This window comes from Dinoponera quadriceps, unplaced genomic scaffold (assembly GCF_001313825.1).
Source record: "Dinoponera quadriceps isolate SergipeBrazil2010 unplaced genomic scaffold, ASM131382v1 scaffold396, whole genome shotgun sequence".
NCBI classification, from domain to species: Eukaryota; Metazoa; Arthropoda; class Insecta; order Hymenoptera; family Formicidae; genus Dinoponera; species Dinoponera quadriceps.
The window spans coordinates 161,245-188,832 of record NW_014554609.1 but is presented as its reverse complement, the minus strand read 5'-3'; the positions used below and the strand labels follow the sequence as shown (position 1 = coordinate 188,832).

At 47.8% G+C, this 27,588-nt stretch overlaps 1 protein-coding gene across 1 annotated transcript in view; it reads left to right on the top strand.

The window, feature by feature from the left end:
- Positions 1-27,588, top strand: part of LOC106740546 (nephrin-like) — a 522,836-nt gene that overhangs the window by 449,615 nt on the left and 45,633 nt on the right. Inside the window, exons 5-9 of the mRNA XM_014611707.1 lie at positions 12,279-12,369; positions 12,515-12,627; positions 15,490-15,656; positions 23,920-24,064; positions 27,390-27,520. Coding sequence (XP_014467193.1) covers positions 12,279-12,369; positions 12,515-12,627; positions 15,490-15,656; positions 23,920-24,064; positions 27,390-27,520 — 647 coding nt within the window. The remainder of the gene's footprint in view (positions 1-12,278; positions 12,370-12,514; positions 12,628-15,489; positions 15,657-23,919; positions 24,065-27,389; positions 27,521-27,588) is intronic.

Below are 27,588 nucleotides of genomic sequence, written 5' to 3'. Positions count from 1 at the left end.
GCCCGAGGCCGTTCCGTTGTTCGTTATCTTTAACAGCCGCGAATCCGCGCCTCGGAAAACAGTCCCGAATTCACGCGACTCGAGCTCACGTGGGGGATACGCCCTGGACAGTCTAATCTTCGTGAAGTGAATGCGACCGCCGCCGGCGCGTCGGTAACGCGAAGTCTCGAGAACAGAAGCCGCGATCTCTCCCCGTGTAACTCGCCACTCGTCGCGTCTTGTAAAAACCGACCGCCATGTGCCGCGTAATTAAGCGCTCGCAATGTTGACGTTGATGTAATAAAAATGGGAATTTAATATCACCGCTCATCATTTTCGAGTTTGCCGCCGCCGCCGTCGACGGTGCCGTCTAAGCGAATCGGTCGATAACGCCGCTGCGTTTATAAATCAGTTCCCGAATAAGCGAATGCTCGTTTATGCGCGAGATCAAGATATCCGATGTCGCAAACAAGTGCTGTCAATCTCGATTGCCTGAGTCTTTCGGTAACCGAATATGCGGCTACTTTCAGACGTTGCAAATTGTTTTTCAAGCAAGTTGTTGATCTTCCTAAAGTCTATGAGAGCCGAACGCGCTTGTTGATACGAATAAATCTTATATACAGGAGGGTGAAAATGTGTCTGTCAATATAACGCACGCGCTGAATAATTCGTCGGACCTTCAAACGCGGAGAATCTACCCTCCCACGTCAAATGGACTCCGTGTCCCAATTGTTAATATTAATGAAACCGTCCAATACCTAAACTATTAATTAATTAATTGATTCTCTTAAAAACATCGCGAAAAATAAAAAAATTTATTCGCACCAACAACCGCGCTCGCGGTTCTTACAGGTTTTCTTTTATGTTTCTAACACGTATTGCACGTATCAAGAGCCTGATACATTTAATTTACTTATCTTGGTTACTGCAGCAAATCGTGTAAAGCTTGGGGCTAATTTAAATCTGCAGACATTCTTTCCCATAGAGCGATTATTCTTTTGGAATCATTGAGAATATTAATTAATTGACGACCCGAAAGGATCGAAGTTTTAAATTTTACGTCATCTTCAAGTCCTCATTTGTAGCACCAAAGGAGCACAATAGAAACCCTTTGAACACCCAATGTAGAAGCAAATTAAACTTAAACTAGGACTAAAATTTCCACTTGGGAACAAGTGGGTACGTCGTCGACGTACAACCCGAGAACGCACAAACGGCCGGAAATCTACCCTCGCCTGTAAACGCACGCGACGTTGAGTGTGGGCATACATAGATCGCACAATTAATACATTTCCTTTAAACGCTCGCTCGTACTCGATTTACAAGTGAGAACCCGGACTACCCTCCGCCGCCTCCGCGGTATCCGCGTTATCTATAATTTATGACAATGCCGGCGAGAAAATTTTACGACTCGGTCTGCGCGCGGAATTTATTGCCAATTACTTGACTTCGTGCCCGGAAAGAATCGAGGGTCCTTCTTCGAGGATGTATACGCACGTAAAAGGAGTCCTTCGCCCTCCTTCCCGGCATATTTCCCCCCCGTCGTTTCGCACCCACGCCACGCCAGGCCACACCGCGGATCGACGTGCGGGAAACTCACCCCCTCGTCCCGTATAAATTCTCATATCTCGGCCGATTACCGTCGATAAAGCGGTCCTTGAATTTAAGGGTGCAACCAAAGGAGCACACGAGCGTTCTTATGCGACTATACCTGTCGAGATATTCCGGTCACACCATGAGTCGTTCCGCGAGAATGAAGAAACGATTATTAGAAAGAGAGAGCCGAAAGAGAGAGAGAGAGAGAGAGAGAGAAAGAGTGAGAGAGAGGGGGAGGAAGAGGGGGAGAAAGCCGAGAACGACGTCTAACGTCGTTAATCTCTCGCGGGGGAAGCTGCTGCGCGCGGAAAATAATTTTTTCTTCTCCCGTGGCATTGGACCCGCGGGAGAAGCAACTTCCTCTTGCCCCCCCCTCCTCCAGATGGTACGATGTTCACCGGTTCCGTTAATTTCGGCGAGCCGCCGCCGCGACGACGAGAGCGGGCGCGTGACGAAAATCGAGATGTCGAATTTGATTTCCCGAAGCCGGGGATTGCCGGCCATCCGACGCGCACAATTAAATGCAAATTCCACGAGGCGGCGAACAAACGCTCGCTCGCTCGTTCGTTTTTCCCCGCGTCTAACGAAAATATTAATACGACCGTCCGCGACGCGGCATTTTTTTCGATAATAGGATCGCGCTCGAAATCGCGTCGCACGCGCGCTGCTTATTGTCAATGTCATCGCGCGAGCGCTTTCGCACAGTCACGCGATGCAGAACTCGCTCCGGCGCTTTTTTCAGCGATAACATCATCTCCGAGAAGACGTTATGAATAAAATTCTGATGTCATCAAAGTCCTTTTTCTCTCTTCCTTTTTTCTTTTAATTCGAGTTTTATCTACCAAACTCTCCTTCTCTCTCTCTTTCTCTCTCTCTCTCTCTCTCTCTTCGCTAAACGCGTCACGGAACGAAAAACCCCAACGACGACAGCTGACGCCACATCGCGCGATCGCGTTCGAGTTTGCGAGCTCGCGAGCCGGAAGCCCGAACCCGTGCGAATTTTTTCTTTTTCTTTCCTGCAACTGCAAATTGCGCGTAATGATGGATCGTCAATTTTCAGCTGGCGCAACGAAATACACAGGGTGTCCGGTAACTTTCTCGGGATCCGTGGCGCGCAGTTGGAACGGGTAAAACTGAACGGAAAAGTCATTTAGCGTTTTGCAAAATTCGCAATAGTTGGTGAAAAATTAATTAATCTGTACGAGCTAATAGGTGTCAATTGATAATGAGAGGCGTATCTTTTCGCAGCGCTGTGTCATATGTCTGCTCGCTGCGTTGCTACGCCTCTAGAAATCGGTTGATATTCATTGTTGCTAGGCAAGCTTTCAGAAGTGTCATTTTTCTTTATATACAGCCCGGCTTGCCGTTGTCGTGCGCTCATTGGCTCGTATAGATTAATTAATTCCTCATTAATTGCTGCGAATTTTGCAAAATGGTACGCAACCTTTCCGTTCAGCTTTATCTGTTCTATCTGCACACCATGCCGAGTAAATGATCGGAAACCTTGTATATAGGGTGTATCTGAACTTCACCGACAAACTTACTTCTATGTCGAAAAATAAATAAAGAAGCCTTAGTAAACGCACATCCGCAAAAGCTCGGTTTCTGAGATATAGCATTAAAAAGGTGACAACGATGGAGGAAAAATGTGTCACGATAAGCGCGTTAAGAATGCTAATGCCACACTTTTTTACCCATTTTTTCATGCAATACCTATCAATTTTGATATCTCTGAATATTAACCGAAGACTGATTCGTCAGTACATTATTACCATGTTTAGTGTTATAAATAATGAAACAATATTTATAAATGTACGCGCGTCTTTACTCCGTAGACGTCAATTGTGCATTGATAAGAGGGGCAGACATTTTGGAAAACTTGTACAGCAATACGTGTCTACTTATTTGTAAAACACGAAAAATTACGTCAACTAATGAAACACATATATTTTTTAATCGAGCTTGCGGCAGATACATATCTCAGAAGCTAAGCGTTCGAGGACAAACATTTACCGAGACTTTCTTACACACTTTTTAACGTAGAATCTGCGTGCTGGTGTCGGCGGAGTTTAGACACACCCTGTCCGTGCGCGTCGCAGCGCGAATCGGTTCATCACGATAATTTTCGCCCGCGGGGCAAACGAATATTTCCTCTCTTTCCCTCACTTCCCGGCACATTTTTTCGACTATATAACTACGCGGCACTCTCCCTATTTCCCTGGAGCGTACCTGTACGTAAGCTCGCGCCCGTTTATTGGATACAGATGCATGCGGAACGAACGTGTATTTATCCTTCGCGAAATCTCCACCCGGCGCGGTATATCGCGGCGAACGTCATTGAAAACAGGCACGCATTTCACCCTGTTGTTCGACCGCTGTAACAGGAGAGCGCACGTTATAATTGCATAATTAAACATTTAATCGAATCGATTCGCCGGCCGTAGATAATCGCGATCTAATTTATACCAATAATTAAATATTTGCCGTCCTATTAAATGCGTGACGATTATTCACCGTTTCGCTTACGTCTCTCGTATCGAGCGTGCGAACCGGACGCGCGGCGTTTTCAGCCGGCCGTCGTTATTACTTCCCGCGGTGCGTTTCCGCGTTTCCGAACGCTCCCTGCTTACCACGGAATATTTCGACGGAGCACGTACGGAGTGCGCGATGCAGCGCGAGGGCTGCATTGCTCGATTGTAAAAATTCATTCCGCCGAGCCCGCGGTATTGAAATCATACGCCGAGGGACGATAAGAGGGCGGGCGGGCCAACAAGGAATAGCGTCGGGCGGAGGAGCTTTTTTGCGACGTCTCGTAGAAAATATCCGGTCGGACACCGTAGAGAGAGAGTTTTTACTAGCGGTATCGATATTGGCCGGCCTGCCCGGCGCGAACGATCGCCGCTACGATAGGAATATGATAGCGCAGGATGCGCATCTCCGGGGGATCGCGCGAGATAATCCAGTTCCAACGGAGGCGAGCACGTAACCGCGAGACTCGTAAATAGCGGGAATTCATATCGAAAGTAAGATATACGCGGGCGAGCGGGAAACTGAAAATTTGAGAGATAATGCGCGGCTCCTCGGACCCGGCTATCTCCCGCCGGCGATTCGTTCTCGCCCAATGAAAAATACGGAGGGGCGGCGGGAGAGAAGGCAGCGGAGGAGGAAGAAGAGGAAGAAGAAGAGGAGGGGAAAATAGGAAACGAATATCCACGATATTACGGACGGTATTTAAGTCGGGGGGAATCTTGCCGCTCTCTCTCTTTCTCTCATTCTTTCTTTCTATCTCTTAGCGGGCGACGCGTAGGAAGATTGGCCGGTCGGAGTGGCTCGATAAGAAAAACCGGGTAGGTCGTATATAAATGTCGCGCATAAACGTCCGCGTAAATGTCGTCGTAAATTCCCTTCGACTCATAATCTCGAATAAAATTTACCGCCGACGATGAGCGGCCCGCCGTTTACGGCCCTAAGTAATTCGGCGGGCGACCGTCGTCGGCACTGCCGGGGGATGATCACCCGCGTCTTAATTGTACGAGTTCACTATTAGAAACGTCGCCGCTGCCGACGTGCGTCGTGAAACGACGCAAAATCCTGCATTCGATACATATCCTCTACCTTTCTCTCTCTCTCTCTCTCTCTCTTTTTCTTTTTCTTTCTACCTCGAATATAATGCAACATAGTCGATAAAATGGCGGATATCGCGAAACGACGAAAATATTGATATTGCAGGCGTAATAACCGTAGCTATTGGTTGCGCGAGCCGAAGACGCAAAGATCTCCCCGTCCGCGCATCGCCCACTTTCATATTTCCGCTCCGTCTATCCTTCTCTTTCTCGTTCGCCGCCGTTCCTGTGTACGAACACAACATTTCCGCGAAACTCCACTGAAATATTCCGTTTCCAGCGCAGCGCTCACGCGCCCCTGTAAACTGATTTGTCGCGTTCTTCGCTGCCGCCGTACCGCGTGTGACGGAATAACGCGGCGGACCATTCGCGCAATTCGATGAGCCCCATCCCGAGATTAAATCGCACCGACGGATAAAGCGCGAGCCGAAACGACGGAGGGAAGCGGAATTAATTGCTCGCAGACTACATTCTCCGCGGATAATGTTGGACACATCGTTTATTTACCTGAATAAAAAGTCACTGATATATTTTTTTATTAAGGGGGTATTCTCGCTCGAAACGTTCTTTTGTGAGTAATTTTTCGATACTTTCCTTGAAAATCTTTTAGGTCATACGCAATTATGAAGTTTTGCATAAATATTTATCTGTATTTTACAATATATATATATATATATATATATGTATTTGACAATATATATAGTACAGAGTATTCGTTATCTTCAGTATTAATGAAGTTACAACTGATTTCGTACAACGCCGAACGAAAGTTTCGCTCGCACGATTGACACGGTCCCGGACCGTTGTACGCTTCTGAAACCCCCCGCAAAACGGCGAGAAATGATATAAACTTGTGGCTATATAAATGGCAGATGTTAAGACAGAAATGTAATCAGCCGGCAGAGGGAATCGCGAAATAGCCGTTGCTTGACGGAAATTATCACACGCATCGGAAGTCCCTCGGAATACTCCTCGGAGTACACCCCCGCGACATGATTCACCGCGGGGACACCGGCGACGAGAGTATCGCGACCGGCTTTAATCAAACAAGGAGCGCCCTAAATCAAGACCGCCGGGGTCGTGAAGGGTTGCGAGAGGGCGAAGGAGCCGAATCCGCCGGGGGATTCGCCGAGTCTTCAGTGGAGAATAGGTATTTGCTTTAAACGGAGTTCGAACCGACGGTAAACTTGTTAGATGTGACCCGGCTCGCGCATGAGCTCTCGGGAACGCGCTCGCTTTGCGGACCGCTCTTAATCCCGGAAGATATCGTCCGGTATCCGCGGATTAAAATCCGCACTTTAGTACTCCTCCCACCCTCCCCGTACCTCCCCCTCGATCTTCCCTCTCACTGCACCAGATAGCACCGGTTGTCGCCGGGATTCGAGGGCGATACGTGCAGGAGGGGCGAGCGCGATGCATCGCCGTCGTCGGGGGTGGATTCGAATATAGTCCGAGCAGTTAAAGTCAACGCCAGGGGCGCGCCGAAACCTCACCCCTCTATATCTCTCTCTCTCTCTCTCTCTCGCACTCTCCCTTGCCCCGTTAGCCCTCCAACGGCGGGCCATCAGCTTTATTCCGTTACCGACCTCTCGCTCGTCGTCCCTAAGCACTCATGCAAACGAGCGGCTGAGCTTACGAATTAAGTGGGACCGCCGCGTCGTTATAACGCGCCGTCTGCTCCCTGAAAAATGCTCACCGTCGAATTAAGCGTACAGCACTCCCGGCGAACGGGCTATCCGTTCGTTCCTCTTTCCCTCCCTCCCTCTCTCGTTCCTTCTCCGTCTTTCTCCCTTTTTTTTCCCGGGAGTTCTCTTAAGCGACGAGATCGCGCGATCTGTAATTAGCGGCGACGAGACTCCGAGACTCGCTCTTTGTAACTGCATTAAGCGCGATATATACGAGACGTACGAACGACTAGCGAGGCGTGTATAGAAAGCAAGCGCGGCGTGCTGTCTTGACGCCAAGTGGAAATTCCCCACGAGAAGTTCGATTTTTGAGGGGCGGAACCGGAAACTTCGCCGATCCTCGGGTCGATGAAATCACAGTTATCCGAGGAGTCAGCGAGAAGTCTCGGATAACGGAGAAACTTTCGTTCCGTGTTCGAAACTACCTCTTTCTCTCTCTCTCTCTCTCTCTTTCTCCCGTGCAATCTACAACTCTCTAACAATGTTGTAATAACGGATTATTCGTTGCCCGTTGCGTCGATTAAGCGCACCGACGTCCGAACCGAGAATTTGCCACTTGTTCCGTTCATATAACAGCGCAGAAACGACGGCGGTGGGGAAAAAGAAAACACCTAGACGCGCGTGTTTCGGCGTCTTCGGCGCCCGAAGTGGCGAATTCCAGCGAAATCCTGGCCGAAACCTCTCCGAGTCGTACATATGCGGGAAAGAAAGCAGTCAAAAGTTGGGATTTCATTGAAATTCGCCACTGTGCGACGTCCAGTTCCCTCGCCAATGTTCCGCGCGAAAGTGCGTGGAAAGCGGCCGCGTGTAAGGCCGAGATGGAGATTCTCCGTTGTGAGGGTGAAATAATGCGAGTCCTCCTTTTCTTAAATCTATTACCGTTTCCGTGAACGTCGCGCGACTCGGCGGCGAAACTTAGTAAACATAATGGAATTAATTCCGAGTGCCGGCAATATGGCGTTCGCTCACGCCAGACGTCGGCGCTCGCGAGAAAAAGGAGAGAGAGAGAGAGAGACGGGCGAAGAGGAGGGCGAGAACGATGAGAATCAGAAGCAACGAGACGGTTAAAACGCAATCAGGATTGGCGGGCATCGTGAATAACAATGATACGGAACTAATCTAAGCGGGTGCTCGCTCGCGTCGTGTTTCCCGAGCTGGAGATCAGGTTGCAATTTTAAGTGTCGCGCCGATGTTGCGTCGGACCTGATTAAATTGCGTTTCCGGCGGCCGCGCGAGCGCGCTATCGTGAATAACAATGAAACGACAGCGGCACCGGGGACATGGCACATTTTTCCCCCCGGCGCGAGCCTCGAGGAATCGCTCCCGTCCATTTTCCAGAGCCATTTTCATCTGATTACGCGCGCGCTTATACAGAGGACGCGGCGTGAAAGAGAATCCCCCTGCCTACGCACGTACCTGCCCGCCTATCTATCCGCCGCCCGGTGTTGTCGACCGCGACTTCATCCCCCGGTGCGAAATTACAAAAGTGACGTCGACAGGCGTCGAACGCACGCTTCATTATTTTTTAATTATTCTCGCGTGCGACGTCGCGCGCAACGCGCAACCAAGTTTCATTGTTGATTTGCCAGCAAATTGAGAGATCCTTTGTTTAATCGGGGTTTTTTTCTTTTTTCTCTTTTTTTCTTTACACGTGATGACATTACAGGCGTACTTTTTACGCGCCGGGTCGACGGTTTAAGGCTAACGGACGACGGGGAAAATTGCGCGAGATATTACGCAGAGCGCACGCAACTGTTAACCGCACCTGCACACCCCGAAACTTTAAACCGCATTTTCTTGGTGCCGCGTCGCCGCGCCGAATCGAGAACTCGAGAACTCCCGGCGCTCGGACGGAGATTTGCGGAGAATTGTCATTTCGAGGGGACATGAATCGCGCGGAATCGTGCGGAGATTAGCGCTATAAATAGCGCCTTTTATTTCGCAATACGAGCCGCGCGTCCGCATTGACATTTCCGAGACACTCTGGAGGAAAATCCAACGCATTTCAGATTTATCGCAACACATCGAATTAAATTTATCGACTTTGACAATTTTTTTTCGTTTATTTTTTGACGTTTCTCTTTCCTCCCTCCCGGGGATATATATATACAGCGCGCCAGTGAATCACAATAAAGCAAACCTTTGTTTATCGCCACTTTTTGCCACTGACAGAATTTATAATTCCAATAGAATTTTCCAAACATTCCTTGGGACAGATGCGTCCCAGCGGCGGTCGACGGATTAATGGGAGAGACGGCAGGAATTGTTATAAACAAAACCGAAGCCATTTTTCACAATTTCGAAAATTTGAGCTTTTCATTGGCCGTCATTTCGCCAATTTCGCTTCCACATAAATTTCCGTGACTCACGCTGAAACTACATGGAGATAGACGATGTACCCGCGACGATCCCCTCTTTTTTTTTTTTTTTTATACCGCTGATTCAGCTAGTAAAAATGCCTATCGCGTTTACGCCGGTAAAAAGAAAGAGGGGGCGGGGGGACTTTGCTCCTCAACGGATCGTAATTTGTCTGGTGTCTTCTCGCTTACGGATAAGCGCTATCAAGACGCGCGACTATGAATATATCCGAAGTCGTGCGCGAAGGGGGAGAATTTGTATCGTAAAAATACGAAAGAGACGCGCGTAACCTTTACCGCCGCACCGTGAGAGGGATGAGATTAAAAGGAAGCTCGATGATCTATAAATAATTTTGCACACGATATAGAGACGCGTGCTCGCGTCGGTGGACACGCTTTTAGACGCGTAATACGTGGTAGGAAAACGGATCAATATGTAGCCGCGCGTACCATTATCTATGAAAACTCATTTCAGAGGAAGAGAGAGAACGGACGAGCGAGCTGAATGCACACACTTCCAATAAGTACGAAACGAAGCGAGATTGTGCGGAGCCCGACACTATTTCCCGTAAGAGGAATTACCTTCGTCCGTATCCGATACAAGCCACTGGTTACCCTCGTTACATGGCTCTCTCTCTCTCTCTTTTCCTCTTGATTACGTCGCCGGCCCGTCCGTTCCATAATTCCAGCCAGGTAGCACAAATATTGGCGCGATAGTCAGCAATAGCAATCTGCAAATATTACGCCGATATCGGCGATAAAATGTCGATATTTCCGTGCATCACGTCAGCGCGTCCGTTCTCTCCTACGTATATGTATTTACCTACAATTAGTGTTTCGTTGGGCGAGCGCGTATAAAAATACGTCCGCGTCGCGTTTGCCAAGGTACGAGGCCGGCGATTTATCTCATATTCAACGTTTCGTATTGTTATGCGCGAGGATGCTGAGTGCAAACGGTGATTCGGCCGCGATAACCGGGCTTTTAACTCGCGATGATTGTCGCGATGTTCTCGGCGCGATCTCGCGGCGCGCTTCATCGATGAACGCTGCATCATCGGTGCACGCGACAAAATGTAATCTCATGCCGTCGTATTTAAAGAATCGCACGTTTGTATTCTTTATAGAAGAATCAACGAAAATTCGAATAACGATTGTGATAAAAAGTGCAGATATTCTTTCGGTATTCGCAATTTTCGAGGAACACTTTTAACGCGAGTGTAAGCAATATCGCTTTCAAGGAAAATCCCGGCTTACGCGGAGTATATGCTGTACCAATGACCGATAATTATTTTGGCGATTAATTCTGAATACATTACATTAAATAATAAATAGACTTCTAATCGCGCGTCTGCGTGCCTCATGCATGCTGTATTCTGAAACGAATAAATAATTTATCGCGCTTTATCGACGGGAGAACGGTTCGCAGCATGAAATAAATGAACAATTTACTGGGCAATATTTCGTGCTATTTTCGCTGCATGTGTATATTTGAAAATAAACGTATCCCTTAATACTACAAAAATTGCATCTATTTCCACGGAAACGTTGAAAAATCGATTAGGTATTCACAAAGTTTACGCGAAGCTGCGTCGTACAAAACGAAGATCACCTCATGCATCGGGCGTGAATAATCTCACGCTTGTTTCTGTGTAGTTATAATTCAAGCAACATTTCATTATGATAATGACGATAGTAATTATTACTATAAATTTATCATTATTGTAATTATTATACGAAAAATATTCGGGAGATTTAACGATACAAATATAACATTCCTACGTGTCGATTTCCAGACCAATTTTTCTCTCTCTCTCTCTCTCGTACGAGTTATCGATCGCTATTACTTTGCGAGCCAGCGTGCGGATAAAACGCCATTAATAATCCAACACCCTCCACATTTACAGGAAATAAGGCATGTATAGTTTAAACATTCTAAAGCCGGCTCGCGATAACAGGCGAAACGTTGAAAAAATGATGTACGAGAAGACCCGTCGGGTTACGCTATAACCGTGTTTACTTTCGCGCACACTTCATTTCGATATCGAAGAAGAGAGAGAGAGAGAGGAGGGAAGAGAGAAATAGAATGAAAGAAAGAAATAGTGAGAGGAAGAGAGAAATAGAATGAAAGAAAGAAATAGTGAGAGGGAGAGAGAAAAAGTGAGAGAGAGAGAGAGAGAGAAAGCCTCGTTGCAGGGTCCCCGCCGCCGTGTAATCTCGTTTTTAATTTTTCAATCACTTTGATCGTTCGTTCCCGTCGTGTATTTCGGCCGTTATACGGCCCGTATTTATTGGTTCTCTTTTATTTGCCGCGGCGACCTATAACTCGCAGTTATCGAACGCGCGACGTCGCCACCGAGGTCCCCTGGTTTTTGTTCGTTTGGCATACCGGCCACCGAAGGAACTCTCGGGTATCGGCTAATTTAAAAGTTCCCGGGAAACTCGTCTACCCGCTTAGTAGCCCCGCTTTCTCTCTCTCTCTCTCTCTAAAGCTCGCTGCACCGTGTATACGATCCTCGGCGTGTCCACAGTGGCTTCCGGACCACGCGAGCGCGCTTTCCTCGCCTCCGCCGGTCACTTCGCGCCCGTTTTTCGACCCTAAACGATAGTTACGACTGAGCCTCGCGCCAGGAAGTTATTAGGTTCTTACTCTTCCGGCTTGCGCGCAATGAACTGCATTATCCCCGTAATGCGGTCGTTTCGGCTTCCGTTGAGGCCGCGTGCTTTCGAAATTAGCGATTATACGGCTCAGTTTGTAGTCGTAATCATGAGCGACACGTACACGGCAACGATAATAATAATTATAATTATAGTGACAGTAATAATAAGAATGTGATAATATTAAGGAAACAATATTAGATATCGGTGCGCGATATGTCGAAGGAATAGACCGAAAAGACCGATGAAAGATGAGACTCGGCTAATAAGCCGCTCTTCTCACGGGCTGAAATTAATATCTTCGGAGTATTACATTACATTGAACAAAGTGTTGCAAAATTAACAAAAGCTATCTTCCAACCAGCCTGTCTTATTTGTTGCAGGCAAGCCGCAGCCCATGGTCAGATGGCTCAAAAATGGCGGAGTGAAAGACGAGGAGTACGAAAATAATGCCGGGGATGTGATCGAGAATAGGTAAATCGACTTTTCCGCCGATATCCCCCCTTATAACTTCGTGCGTAATTAGTGTGTAGAAAACCCATCTTCAATGCAATCACTTACCCATCTCTGCACCGTAAATGTATCTAATTAATTTCTACCGTTTTCTCAACGTTAACAGATTAACGTTGCAACCTATCACCCGGTCCGATCTCGGCTCGAATTTTACCTGTCAAGCGCGCAACACGGACTTGGTGGACGCGAAGGAAACGTCGATTTCTCTGGACCTCAATCGTAAGTAAATCTAAATCCCTCGGATATTGATTCGAATGGAGAAAAATTCGCGACGCGGATGTAGAAGGAAGAGTGTTCTCGCGCGGGATGACCTGGTCGTCGCGGACGCTACTCTCCCGCGGAAAAATCGAATATTTTGATTGGGAGCGCCGATGAAGGAGCGAAAGAGAAATACAAATTCTTATCACGCGGCCNGGGGCCCCCCCCCCCCCCCCCCCTCCTCGAGCCTATCTTGTCTCGCATTAACGATAAGATCTACGAGACACCAAAAGTGGGCCAACATCCTTTGCTCCCTCACCGCCGCCTCGAGTCGCCTTTAAGGGAAGATAAGGCGAGATAAGACGAGAAATATATTAAATCCACCCTCCGGCCCCGTCCGTCCGGTTCGCGTTCGCCCTTGCTCGAGGAGGAGCGCCGAAGAGCTATGAAAAGCGGACTATCCTCTAGGCCCTCCCGAAATTAGAATTCTTCGTTAATTCACCGGTGCCCGTCCGCGGGAGGTTACGAGGGGAGGGGTGGAGCGCGGTGGAGCGCGGTTGAAAAGGTGGCGGGATCCTAATTTCGGTAGTAAACCGAAAAATCGACCAGCGGAGTCTTATCTAGTCCGTACCGGGCTAAAAGCTAAATGCGACAGAGAGAGAGAGAGAGAGAAGACGGAGAGACGTTCGCGACAGATCCGGAACACGATGGGGTTCGTATCGCGAGTGCCGATTCGCTACCGTTTCCGACGAGTTTGCCCTTCTTCTTACTCTCTTTTTTCTTTCTCCCGTCGCGCACTCCGATCACTATCGTCGATGACTCGATCGCCGGCCCTTGAGATTCGATTGCACCGTTATTCGTTATCCGACGTTCTCTCGCACGAGGGGTGCCATCGGTCTTGCTCTTTTTACACGTACGTTATGGAAACGGGAATTTCGCTTTTTCCCATCGAGAACCGTGGGAGAGAGCGACACGCACACAGAGGCGATCGGTGATCGATTTAGGTGCGATAATCAGGCCTCCCGAAAATCACAGAGTTCTCGTCGGGGGCTGCTAACGAAATGGACCGGCCGGTTATATCGACGAGCGAGGGGCGCCGTCATAGCGACGAGTGAAAAAAAATTCTAGATTGATGCGCTCGGAGAGGGAAAAAGCGAGAGCCAGAGCGGAGAACGGGAATTATAACGGGGAGAGCGAACGGCAGAGAACGAAGATTTAACCCGGGCGGAACCGCAACGAACGCGAACGCGCTCTCTTCGGTTTTGTTACTTCGACAAAGTGTCGGCGCATCCGATGCGTAAATAAAAACTAAAACCGAAGTTATCAACGACGGAGTTGAGAAAGTCTCTCTTTCTCTCTCTCTCTCTTTTTCTGCGCTCTCGGCGCTTCAGGGCGTAGTATCAATCGCGAGATTGCCGCATCGACGGGCGCATCAGCGACGCAGCTTATTAACTTTGAAGGTTGATCAAACTTATTGAACATTACCCGAGCGAAATTATTAGTTCGACAATATCATGGCTGCCGTTTACATCGCGTCATAGTCCACATTGTATTTCCGCGCGCTTCTCGCGTAGAGACCGTCAGCTTGAAAATCCGTCCGCGAGCGCGCAACTTACGCGAATGACGTGTGCGCCCCGATCGCGCTTCGATCGGCGCTGTGAATAAAGTATTTGGCGTATAAATATGTCGCGATAATAACGCGAAAAAGAGCGATACGTGGTATTACGCGTAATCACCGGCGCGGATATTTTAAATGTACGGCGACGGGTGAATTAATTAATTCGGCCAAATTGGATCTCCCACATCGTTAATCTTCTCATTTGAAATATATATTTATATATATATATATATTTCTAAAATTGTTAATTGTAATACGCTCCTCCGCGCTTTGTTCAACAAAGGAATAACACGAGGCAATATTCCTTTCGGTATTTTCATTAATTCAATATATGCCACCACGTGTAGTCGTGTATCGAGTATAAATATTTATCTCGATCAAAGTTTCAAATGCCGATCGACCAGGTCGCCGCAAATTTCAGGATTGCGAGCGACGCCTCGCCTCGACGCGTCGCGCGCGTGTCGCATTCCGCGAGCGTTACGTAACATCGCGTTACGCATCGCGCGTGTGCGCACCGTAATCGAAGACNAAAAACCCCCCCCCCCCCCCCCCCTTTACCGAGACCGCATTACCGACAGAATCCAATTTTTGTTGTCTAACGTGTAACGTTCCACGGAGTGTAAAACTACTGTCGTTTATTTGCATAAGCCAGCAAGGACTCTCGGCAGGAATTTTAATTTGCTTGAATGTTCGCGCGAGCGATCTTTCCCGTTTTCCTCGTTTATTTCCGTTAATATTGACATATTTTCTACAATTTTATCTTTGCACATCCTCATCTTTTACTGAGGTTAAACTTGAAAAGAAATTTGCCAATTTTCGCCGCAAATCGTCGCAAACTTCAACCAAATCTAACAAATCGTTAATAGGGGCGCGATATGTTATATTCTGTGAGTCGATTATTACAACTCGATATTAGATCTTACATTCGGTAACTGGGAGCTCGGTGATATGCTCATTGTACTTTTTAGAAGACTCGATCATTTACGCAACAATACCTTTTTTTCTCCAATAATAAGAGAAGAACTCTCAATTAGGCGATATAAACACCCGTGAAATTTGAAGGTTGCAATTCATATTTAAACGTTGACGTGAAATAATATGGACATCTGAGAATAATAAAATAATCTTTCCGCTGATGCATTCAATCATCTCGGGATATAGTTCTTTTTCCTTTTAACCTCGGTAACAGGATGTTCCACCCTACCCACGCGAGTCCGCACGAGAGACGGTCCGCGCTAATTGTTCTCGATCGCGTGAATTTACAGTGAAACCCCTGACTGTGACCATAAGGAGGCCGGGGAGGAAGGGGATCGGTAACGAGTCGCTGTTGGCGGGCAAGCGATACGACATGGAGTGCGAGACTACCGGTTCAAGGCCGCCCGCGGTGATAACCTGGTACAAAGGCCGCAGAAGACAGCTGAAGCACACGACGGTAAGGGAGAAAAATAAGAAGTAAAGTAGCAGCGGGAGTGCGTACGAGCGCAAGCGCGATCCTCGACCTAGAAGCACCCCGGCTCCTTATCTCCCCGCGGCTTACCATGGGATCCCGTGGGCTTTTATCCCCGGGCACAAAAGCCGCCCCTCCCCCCCTCCGTTGCCGCGTAACCTCTCTTCCACGGTTTGTCGCTCTCATTTTTAGCCGGGCGCGCGAAACGCTGAGGCCGCGCCGGCCGGTCGGTCTCGCGGTAATCCCGAGAGCGCGAACTTCCTCTCTCTCTTTCTCTCGCTGTTCCCGTCCTCGTTCCTCCCGCTCTCGGCTGCGTGCTCCCGATTAATCACACAGCCTATATTCGCTAATACGCTGTTTTAACGCGATTCGATATGTGCGTAATTCCCGTGGCGCATGGGGGCATGTAATTAACGGCTAAGCTGCTTATTATCCTCCTGCAGTCCGGGGTCCTCGGTCGTTAATTAATCGCCACCGCTGCTGCCAACCGTTGCTACCGAATGGGGAGTTGAAAAAAACGACGGGGAGCGAAGGTAACGCGATAACGCGTCGTCTGGCTCGATTTCAAACGTTTGAAACTTTCATTTGTGAGACTTGGCGACTCTACCCGGCCGGCCGGTCGGTCGGACGGACGTTAGCTGTACAGTAGATACGTGCAGCCGCGATCAGACCGGAATTCTTACGCGCTTATCGGGCCGCTCGCCTTCCCCGGTCGAATCGACGAGAGATCGGCACGAGCGCACGAGTCAAGTTTTAATTAATTGGATTTGTGTTACGAGCGCGCGTCACGGAGAATGAAAAATTCCGACCGTAACTAAGTTCCGGCCCACTCGAAATTTTACCCACGCGGTTTCTGATCTCGCCGCTTTAATTGCGCGAGATCCTATTTCCATAATAACGAATCTCATCTCGCGGCTACGAGCGTACGTAGCGCCGAAAGAATCGGTAGCTCAAAATTAATATCTCTCGCGGCCGAGAGTCGGGGAGCGCGAATTTGAATATCTCGGAATTAAGGCCGCGAAGAATTCGGTGGAGAATTAAGGGGGAAGCGCGAAGGCGGGCCCTTCCGACCGAATGATCAATAACTGATATCCGTGCGCACCTCCGCGATAAAGGAAAAGAAAGATAGAGAAGGAAAAAGAGGAACGTCATCGAAGAAAGACTCGATAAGTGCGCGTAGCGCGGAACGGTCGACGGCGGTATCCTCTCCTCGAAATTGCCACTTGTTCGCGCGACGGCAATTGCCCTCGCATTCGAATCAGCTTTGGGTAACGAGATCATCGATATTAAGAGAAGACGACCGCCGCCAGCGAACCACCACGACGAGTATTGCAGCCGTGTGATCCCGATCGAGTCAATTCTCGCGATGACGCTTTCGAGAGTTTCGTCAGTCGGCTCCTCGAGGCCTGTCGAGGACGAGACGCGGTTGAGCGAGACGAGAGCGGTGGGCTGCGGGTAAAGGGTCGAAATGCCCCGGGGGAACCGATAACTACAGCCCTTGCCGGCGAATCTTTCCCTCGGGAGAGATTCTCGCGAGAGGAGGACCGGAGTCATAAGAGCCGGGAGGAGGACCGGGACAAAGAAGGAGGAAAGAGAGAGAAACAGGAAAGGCGAGAAAGAGAGAAGGAGACGGCAAGTCCGAAGGGGGAAGCGATAGAAAGGATGAAAGAGACAGGGAGAGCCGGGGACAAATAAAGAATTGGTACTCTCTCTGAACGGATTGGATTCGCCCGGGCTCGAGTCACATCCGATTGTGATAGCGGGTTGAAAGCGAATCGAAAAGGAGGTTGAAAGCGCCGACGGCGACGACAGCGGTGGCGACGGTCACGGCGACGGTGATGGTGGGTAGTGGTTGGGATCGGAGCTTTCGAGACGTGCCGATTGAATTAAGCAGCCACACCTGTCGACCGCAGATATTTTCATTGGCGGCATGCTAATTGCCAATTAAGCTGTACCGATTCACAGCCGATCCCGCCCGAACATCCACTTTACATTTACGGTTCTCTCTTCCGCGGCCCGCGCCGACAAGAGCGAGAGAGACCCGGCGAAGGGTAATGTTTACCCGTCGCGTTTAATTTAAAACGAGCACCGCCAAGACACAAGAGAGTGTCATAATAAGCATCGAGCTAATATCACGATGTGCTTGTGGACGTACCGAAATGCATTTAGTGTCTTATTTGAAGCTCGAATATGCGTATCTAGTTTTTACGTACTAACAAATGATTTTTATTTTATTTATATGTTCTTTTTATTTCTTACTTTCCAGCAACGTGCAGGTTTTTCTTTTGTGTTCGGGTATAATTCGGGGAAAGTTGGGAGATCGCGCGTTATAGAACGGCGTGTCGCTTTGGTAAAAATAAGACTCTGTTTTTTTAACTATTTTATCATTAAGATTATCAGTACTAACATTACTCGCGGGAGAATAAAATTGTTCGGCGTGTATCGCACGTGCTGAATATTCTCAGCAATACCGTAAGCAGTGAATTTATCTTCCACGCTTAAACTGATCCCTGAGTTCCAGTAATGTTATTGTAAATTCGGTTTACAATAATTTACAATAATATTACTATACACATTACATACGTTACCGATAATATTACTTCGTTTGGTTAGGCCGAGAGAGAGAGAACAGCCCTACTTAATATTACTATTTTCTATTATTATGTTCGAGAAACGATGTTGAAGTTGCATTCAACCCACATCGATGTAGCAACATTTCCGAACGGCGTTACGTCTCTCACGAGATGGAATTTCCGTTTTCAACTGTAGAATCACGTGGAAACTTGCCACCGACCGACGTTTCCTCGCAATAATCCGAGTATTTTAACTTTCAACTTGACGGGACAAAGTTAAAATTCCAATCTGCGAGCGGAAGGCACAGAATACGTCCTTGCGAGAGCAGCACGTACCCGGAAACTTCCTCGGGGCGCAATGACTGCGAATTACGTAATACTCGTCAAAATGTTACCGAGGTAAAAGCTATTTCCGCTGGATGCGGTCGTTACAAGAGCGGACGCACAGTGCGAAAATCCGCGTCTGGGCCGCTGGGAATATTCGACATTACCCGATAATATATGTATCGTTGGGAGCGCGCATTACTACCGGCTTCCTGGAGTATCTGTTAAAGTACATCCGAACGCAGAAGAGCAACATACCCTTTCCGTGGGGAATCACCATTTATTAATCACGACATAATGAATGAAAAGCTATCTTGATGAGGAGGGCACATCATCGCATACTTACGAAAATTAAGCTCTCTCTCTCTCTCTCTCTCTCTCTCTCTCTCTCTCTCTCTCTTTCTCTCTCTCTCTTATAAATCGTTACTTTACACCGTCAAGAAACGGGTCTGTGCTAATATTAAATCGCATATCGACTAAACTTGGAAATCCGTGGGCACAAAAATACGAAATATACACAGTATCGACTTTCAATGTCGTGACTTCTAAAATATGAAAGGCATGCATTTGCGTTGCGCAATGTGGGTCAGCCTATTCATCTCTTACCGTTTACGTCACAAGACGCAAAAATATTTAACATTTTACCCAAGACGCTCATTCCGGTGTATCTTTGAACATCGTAGTCGTAGGAAATAGAACGAATGCCGATAATTCTTAATTTCTAATCACCTTTTCGTGGACTCCCCGATATTATCCTATTTTCTCGCATTTTCCGTCTTTTTTCGGCCGACCCACGACATTTGACCGAAACGGGAATAGCGGCTGTTATTCCATTTTCATCATATGATTTTCGCGTCTTCGCTCCGCGCTAAGTTCGTCGCACTCGCGTTTAGACCCGGACGGAAATAGCCGCAACCGGTCACATCGAACGTCAGCCAATTTGTCTGGCCAATGCGCCGAGCTGGCCGAAGTCGCGATGGTTAGATACAGGCGGCCCCGAGGAGTCCGCATTATCGATAATCTCGAATCAGAGCTACAACTTCCATCGACTGACTGGGCCGAGCGAGCGAACGCGCGCGCGCGCGCCGCATGCGCCCTTCGAAGCCGGTATTGTCTCTTCTGTGACACACGGCCCTAATTAATTTCACGTAGTTCATTAACAACCTCCGGGGCGCGCAGTGCTTAACGATGTTTTGGCGTCTCCGTGTATCGAGAGCCGCGCAATATTCCCCGAGCGAGCGAAAACTTCGTTCTCCGCTCGCTGATTAGCGGCGTGCAAATGATTGCGGATGCCGCACACGCGGTGTCTCCGTGTGTCGTAGCGGCCGGTGTTAACGCGCACGGTGCGATGTTTCATGACTATGAGATGCGCTAGAGGATACTCGCGCTTGCTCTGGGTGACGATCGAAAAACACGCATAGAAAATTTTCTGAGATCCGATCGGAATCTACTCCGATTTCCCCCCGAAAATGGATCGGATTCTGATTGGGAAATCGATGGAGATTCGGATTAGAGGTGTTTGAAAAGTGCCATTCTAAATGGAAAACAAATTACATTTACTCTGCTCAACGTTTTCCCAAAGTTCTCTTGCGATTGGATTGAGAATGAAGTCCCTAATCGATATCGCAATATGTTACACTTATTTGGGATAAGTTTGGGTAATCTGATTAGAATTTATGCCATACTTGGGGATGTTCGGCAAATTTTCGTAAAGGCAGTTTAACCAGGACCGACGAAAAAGACGGGAAAAATGGAAAAAATGAATTTTGTAGGTAGGAAGATAAAAATAATTTTATTTTTTATTACTTTCAAATGCCAGAGATTCAAATTGGCCAGCTTGAGTATTTATGCTTTTTAAGTATTTATATGTTTGTAAAATACGCGTGAATATTCAAATCTTTTCAGGCGGTTTGTTCAAACACATAAAATAGAAGTCTGAAAAAAGAAAACTTCGGGAAAATGTTGGACAGAGGAAATGAAATCTGTCTAGTCTCCCGCATAAAAGATATTGGATCGAATTGGGATCTATTCCGACTAACCAACCGAATAAAGTAGCAATTCTAAATGGGGAACCCTGAAAAATTTCACTTACTCTGCCCAATGTTTCTCTAAAGTTAAAATTCTTATAATTGGGATAAGAATGGGATTCCTAATTGATATCGCATAAGTTTGGATAATCTGATTAGAATCTATGCTATGCTTGAGAATGTTTGAAAAATTTCTCCTGTTAACTCCTGTTAATTCTTTTGTTAACAAATTTACGCGAAGAAGAGAGGAACTTCACTCACTGAGTGACGAGATTATTTCTCTCATCGAGTTCGCGACTGTAACAACGAGACGTTCGCGACATCTCGAAATCGATTTCGAAATGATCGAGTCCGACAATTCGTTTCACCGCCCCGATTGATCGGACTCGGTTGACCCGAGGTAATTGACACCGATCCCCGCCGATCGTATTTCGTTGCAGCGGCATTCGCGTCGATTCGCGACATTTCGAAAAGATCTAAAGACACCTCTCACCCTCGTTACTGTGTAAACTTCGATGCTCTTTGAAACAAAATCCAGTTTCGAAGTAGCAACAGTGGATAAGAACCTCGTTCCGAGGGCTATCGACTGGCGTGCTTTGAAATCAAATGCCACGTTGAAATGACCGACCGTTCTGTGCAAGCTCGCAGGCTTGCGCTCTCTCTCTCTCCCCCCTCTCTTTCATTTCCTCCTTCGCTTTCTGTTCGATGAACGAAAAATAAGCGAAGAATCGAGCCGGAATTCGCACTGCTTGGAAAAGATTCTTGCCACGTCGACCCGGAGCACTTCCAGCGTCACCGCTCGCGAGCTTGCCGAGGACGAATTCCCGACAGATGTTACCACGGTTGCTTACGCTCCGCTCGCGGGACTTAATATAACCGAAATTAACCACGGCGAGCGCCTTTTTTCTCAGTCTTATTTTCCCATACACATCCCTCTCTCTCTCTCTCTCTTTCGTTCTTTTGCTCATCACCGTGCGCCACGGAATTATAACGCGCGGGAGCATTCGAAAGCCGTGCGCGCGACGCGCGAAATTATTATTTTTTAAATTATACTCGTCCACATCGAGCTTTCTCTCTCTCTCTCTCTTTCGCGTCTCTCCGCGGGGCGAGGCGTGGCTGGAAGTGTACGCGCGTGTTGCAGCGTAATTCCATTAATTCTTTCAATACGCGCCCCATCGTTTTCTTTTAGAGAGACGCTTTAATTGCGCCCGTACTTAGTCGTGCGCTTAAAAATACGGGGATGTCGCGAGATCACAACGGAAGCAGATGTGCGCGCGAACAAACGAGACAGAGGGAGGGAGAGAGAAAGAGAGAGAGAGAGTGAAAGAGGGAGGGAGAAAGAGAGGGTAATTGGTGGACGCGCTCGATATTTTTCATCGTCGGCCTCGCGTTTTTTCTCGAGCTTATGTGATTAATTAACGAGATTTCCCAATATACCAAGACTGTTTTACAGCGTAACGTGCGATAGATATCAGAGCAAAATAAGAGCGCGCGCGTGTTTTCGCGATGCGATGGTCGATACGAAGTGGGTCATATAATTCCGATTGAAATCTTCAATGAATACAAAACCGTGACCCTTTCATCTCGACGCGCGATATTATTCCGACCACTGTCGATACAATTCCGCGGGCTGCCCTCTCATTCACGATTCATGCTGTTATTACTATTAACTATTAATATAGTAGCGAGCACGTCCGTAACCGGCCCCGCAAACAATTGGAAATATGAAGCGACTCAGCGCGAGGAAAGGAAAATGAAATAATAATCAGTATTTATCGACATCCCCGACGACGTTACGTATTCATGGAGTTACGAAATTCGGCCTATATATATAGCGGTTATGCGATTAGCATAATGATTAAAGCGCGAAGCGGCTAACAACTGGGGAAGACAGGGCGCGGCGGCGGCGGTCCCCTCCCGTTCCACGTTTTGTGGAACTAAAGCGTTGTAAACTGGAGTAGGTCGAGCAACAGAGAGCTCTAAAGCCGAGCGCTGGGATAAGAACAAGGTTGGCGCGAGTTAAACGCAATTAAATCACCGAGTGCAAAAATAAAAATCAGAAAGCGGATCTTCAACGGACGGCGATCGACGACGATATTAATTAAGCGCGATTACGTAGCGCGCGTTTGTATCACACGGACAGCTACACTGAGAATCCATTTCGTTGAATCAACTAAATTCTCGCTTGACTACGGGCAAACCAATTTTTTGGTTGTAACAACCAAAGTTTGGTCGTCTAAACCGAAGGTTTGGCTCTCTGAAGTTTCAGAGGTTGCGAAGAAAGAACCAAACGTTTGGCTCAGAGAACTAAACCTTGGTTCTTATGACCAAAAAATTTGTTCGCCATAGTCAAACAGGAATTTCGATGATTCAACTAACATGGATTTCTCAGTGTAACTACTTTTTTTTTCCGTGATGAAAGGACCTTCTTAAATCTCGTCCTAATTTCCACATATTACGTCGAGCGTTTACATTTCTATACGGTCCAAACGAGCTTGCTTCTACAGGGCTCAGATACGAGTGCGGGGGGGAAAATTGTTGCGTTCCTTTCCAGTCCCTGTTTTAAACCACCCGGGCTGCCGCTCGTAATGTCTTCCGGCGCTTTTTGCCGCATTGCAAAATACACCCGGCATTTAGTCCGACATATCTGTGCGACGTTTGAATCAACAGCTCGTGCTGTCGTTGTCGTGTGACCCGGCTGGCTTTTCGTTGGAGGAGACGGAAGCTGCGAGATACGCCTTTCCGAGAGATCGAAGCCCGACACTCAGCTGCCACGTCGGTGGGTTCCTTGACAGAACACAGCAGTTGGCAACTAGGGCTTCCGGTTGAGCGAAAGCGCACACCGAACTAGCGCGCGTGCTAATTCACTCTCGGTGTCGCCGCCGCTGTCATCCCCTCCTCGCATAAGCGCCGCGACCTCAACTGTTTGAACTTGCTATTTGCATCCGAACGGCAAATAAAAAGTTTCGCGAACAGAATGTGTAGCGATGACGGACAGAAAGGGACGGAGAATAGGATAGACGCGGCGCTTCTCAAGTGGAAAAGCGCGACGACGTGGATGACGTGGAGCGACGTAATGTTTCGGTTATGCGACGTTTATTTTATCGAGTTGCTCTTGCAAGCTCGATCTATGGACGACTCGTTGATATACAGTCGCGCTTCGTAAAGTCGTCGTCTCTCGTGCGATTTGCCAGACACGCGAGCGAACGAGCGAGCGACCGGACGCGAGACGGCGTAACAGATAAAAAGAAGAGTAAAAAAAAAAGGGAAGGAGGAGGGGGAAGGAAAAGGAAATAATTTGACGATTTCCCGGATGATTCGCAGGAGGAAAGATCGGAAAATCGAACCGTCAGCACAGTGGAGTTCGAGCCGGGCGTGGAGGATCATGGGAAATCTATCACCTGCCGAGCGGAGAATCCAAACGTGACCGGACTCTTCGTCGAGAAGTCCTGGAAGATCGACGTCGTGTGTGAGTACACGTTACATTTTTCCTTAACGTTCCAATTTCTCGCGGACCGTAAACTCGCTCACGACCGACAGATCGCGAAACTGATCGCGGCAAATCGAATACGACAACATGACGAATGGGGCCACATTACGCTGTTTATCGATTCCAAGCTTCCTCCCAGCTCTCCCCCGCCCTCTCTCTTTCTCCTCGACTTTATTCACGTGATCATAACGATCGCGCGCGCGTCATAAAAAAAATGGAAAAATAAAAAATTGCCCGGCAGCCACCGTCCTCCATCTCATCTTCATTCGGGTTCTCGAATCGGCCGATTTTACGAGCCTTTTCATTCCGCGCGCGACGCGCGTCTCCCACGTTTACGCATCGTTCCCTATTTTTTTATCCCCACGCTCTCTCTCTCTCTCTCTCTCTCCCCTTTTTACAGTGTCAATAAAAAGATCTCCGCGAGATTTCCCATAAATTACAGCCAAAATATTCGGCGCCGATACCTCCCCGTGCGTCTTCCGCTGGCGCTCTTGATCCGGATCGCTATAAAAGGAAGACACACGCGCGGACAGGGGGAAGAGACGCGCCATATATACTCAATGATATAAGTGACACGGGTCGTCCATAAATCTGGCGTTTACTTAAAACCACTTGCCGCTTACGGGTTATGTTTAGACACTGCCACTTTCGATCTGTCCTGTTCTATCACCGTACTCTCTCTCTCTCTCTCTCTCTCTTCCTCCGTGTATCCGCAATTCTACGAAGCCACGAGAGAGAGTCGCTAACCGCGCGTCTCTCATCTCGAGTCGGATTATTACGCTCAAAGTGAAGGCGCCTCATTTCCACGGGAAAACGCCTCTCCTCTTTTCTTCTCTCTTTCTTTCTTCCCTCCCGTTATTTATTACGACCGCGACGTAGTAGGAATGTTGTACGTAACCGGCGCGACATCGTGCGCACGTCACGAGAGAGCGCAGGTTTACCGAGGCGTCCGTGAAATTTATTATCGCGTAACTACCCTCATCCGGCCTCGTAAACTTTACGTTCGACCTGTCGAGAGTTACGGGCACGCTTCTCGGCGCATATTAAAACGAGAGGAGACAACAGTCGAGAGGTGGAAAGAGAGGACTCGAACGCGCCCGCGAACAACCACGATCCACCCCTAACCCATCTCCGACCCGAGAGCGCGTCCTCTCCTCCAAATGAACTGCGTTCGCGATATCGTACGAAACGCGAGGAAGAGAGTCAGAGAGAGAGAGAGAGAGAGAGAGAGAGATAGAGAGAGACAATTTTCGACACGCGCGAACGTCTATACATTTTATATAGTCCGATGGTGCGGAAAATAATCGCGAAGCGTATCTCGCGCTGCTATATTTCACGTTGTTATAATTACGCGGCGCTCGGAGCTGAATAATCCCCGCGGCGACCGGGCACGATAACGCTTAGACAACGATTATAAATTTCATACAAGTCGTAAAGGCTAGACATCCGTCGGACGTGATTACCCACCCACCTACGCGCACGAGCGGGAAGAAATAATAATGACGCTTTTATCGCCACGCGACCATTATCGCGCGGACGTAAAGCGGATTTAACACGCGGGCGGATCTCTCAAGTTGCGGACAGACCTCCTCCTCGCGCCGAGCTTCCGCGTTCTCGCGATAAAACCAACGGTTCAAGACGGGCCCGCGCGACTCGTAATCTCCAAAGTTTTCCGCGCGAGCGTCGTCCGTGTCGAGGCGCCTTTAATCTGCGACCAGCAGGCTTTCTCTCTCTCTCTCTCTCTCTCTCTCTCTCTTTCTTTCTCGCGATGTCTGATATTGCAACTAAGTAATAACAGCCGCGAACGGCCGAAATTTGAACCGTTATGTTACTTATCGCGGAAAGAACAAAGCAGAGAAGAGAGAGAGAGAGAGAGAGATTTGCTAGAATTACGTACGTGCGGATAATACGGTCTATTTTTCAAGGCTGAAGAGAAGTAATTTGAATTTTTAATGTTTTTTCCAATTCAATTTAATCCTCAATTTTCGACTCCCCGTCCTACTTAATTTAATTTTCCGCAAACTTGAAACTTAATCTTTGTAACGTACGCGGTAGAAAATTTTGTGTTAAATTCACACATTTTATATGTTCCAAACGGTCCACACAAATATCTGTGTTAATTTAACACCAAGTGAATATGTTGAAAAGCAGCACAAATATTACATGAAAACATGAGCATAAAATTATGTAATATCCATTAACCGACACTGAAATAGAAAATGTTATTTTAAAACACTTACGTATATTGAATATCGATCTAACACAGAATCTATTTAAGATAACGTAAACACAATATGTTAACACACGGGTATGTTAAATATTTAACACAAAAATGTTCACAAGGATCGATTTTAACGCAGGTACGAAAATGTTTTCTAAATGTGTATACTCTATCAGTTTCGAGATTAATTTTCGAAGGCGGTTCGGAAAGCCGTTCAATGATAACGGCACGCTGGATCGACCGTTTCTCGATAGCATAGCGGCGGAACGCCGTGACGTAAATCCACGAGCGCCGACACAGATAAGCCCGATAGAGTAAAAAGCATCTTTACGATGCGCGAGGCGTCGTATATTGCTGCACGTTCATTTTAATTGCACGACACGTATAAATAACGGAGGAGGAAAGAGAGCGCGACGTGAACAGAGGATCGCGCGCGCGCACCGTTCAGATATTTTTTCAATTTTGCGGAGGCGTGCCGTTACTTCGGCGGCGATAAATTCCTCGATTCCGTACGGTTTATCGTTCGTTCTCATCTGTCCGGTTGCGTCCGTTGCACCTGCACATCTGGCAAAAATATAGCGGCAATGGCAAACAGGAAATACATAAGGAGCGGAGCGAGCGGGCGAGCGCGCACGGGCGCGCGGCGGAATTCGCGAAACGAGAAAAACTGCAGAATACGGGAAATGATGTCATGTCACGTATTCGATTACGCTGACCGTTCTGCGCGCTACCGCTCGAAATTACACCACTTCGAAAGACCGTATCCGCAGTCCGTATCGGCAACCTCGTCTTTGCCGTCAACCGGCATCCTCGACCGACGGCGGTTGGCTGCGCGATTCGCGAGACAACGAGAGGGAAAATTGAGTAAAGGGGAAGAAATTTGTCACGACGTCGAATCAAGCGAAAAAGAAAGAGAATAAAGAGAGAAAGAGAGAGAGAGAGAGAGAGAGAGAGAAATATCTCTATTAATATCGTAAAATATTATAGATTTAAGCTCTCTTTTTTCCTCCCTCTCTCGAGGGTGCTGAGGCACATATACGCGCGCACACACTGTAAGAAGATTTCAATGTTTTATGCTTGCAGATCCGCCGATAGTATCGTTAAACCTCGGATCAACCTTAAGCCCGGAAGACATCAAGGAAGGGGATGACGTGTACTTTGAGTGTCATATTAGAGCCAATCCACCCTGGTCTAAGCTCATCTGGATACACGACGTAAGAATTTTATAAATGCACTCATGCACAAGCCGCAAACTCGACATTGCGCTCTTCCTATTCTTTTT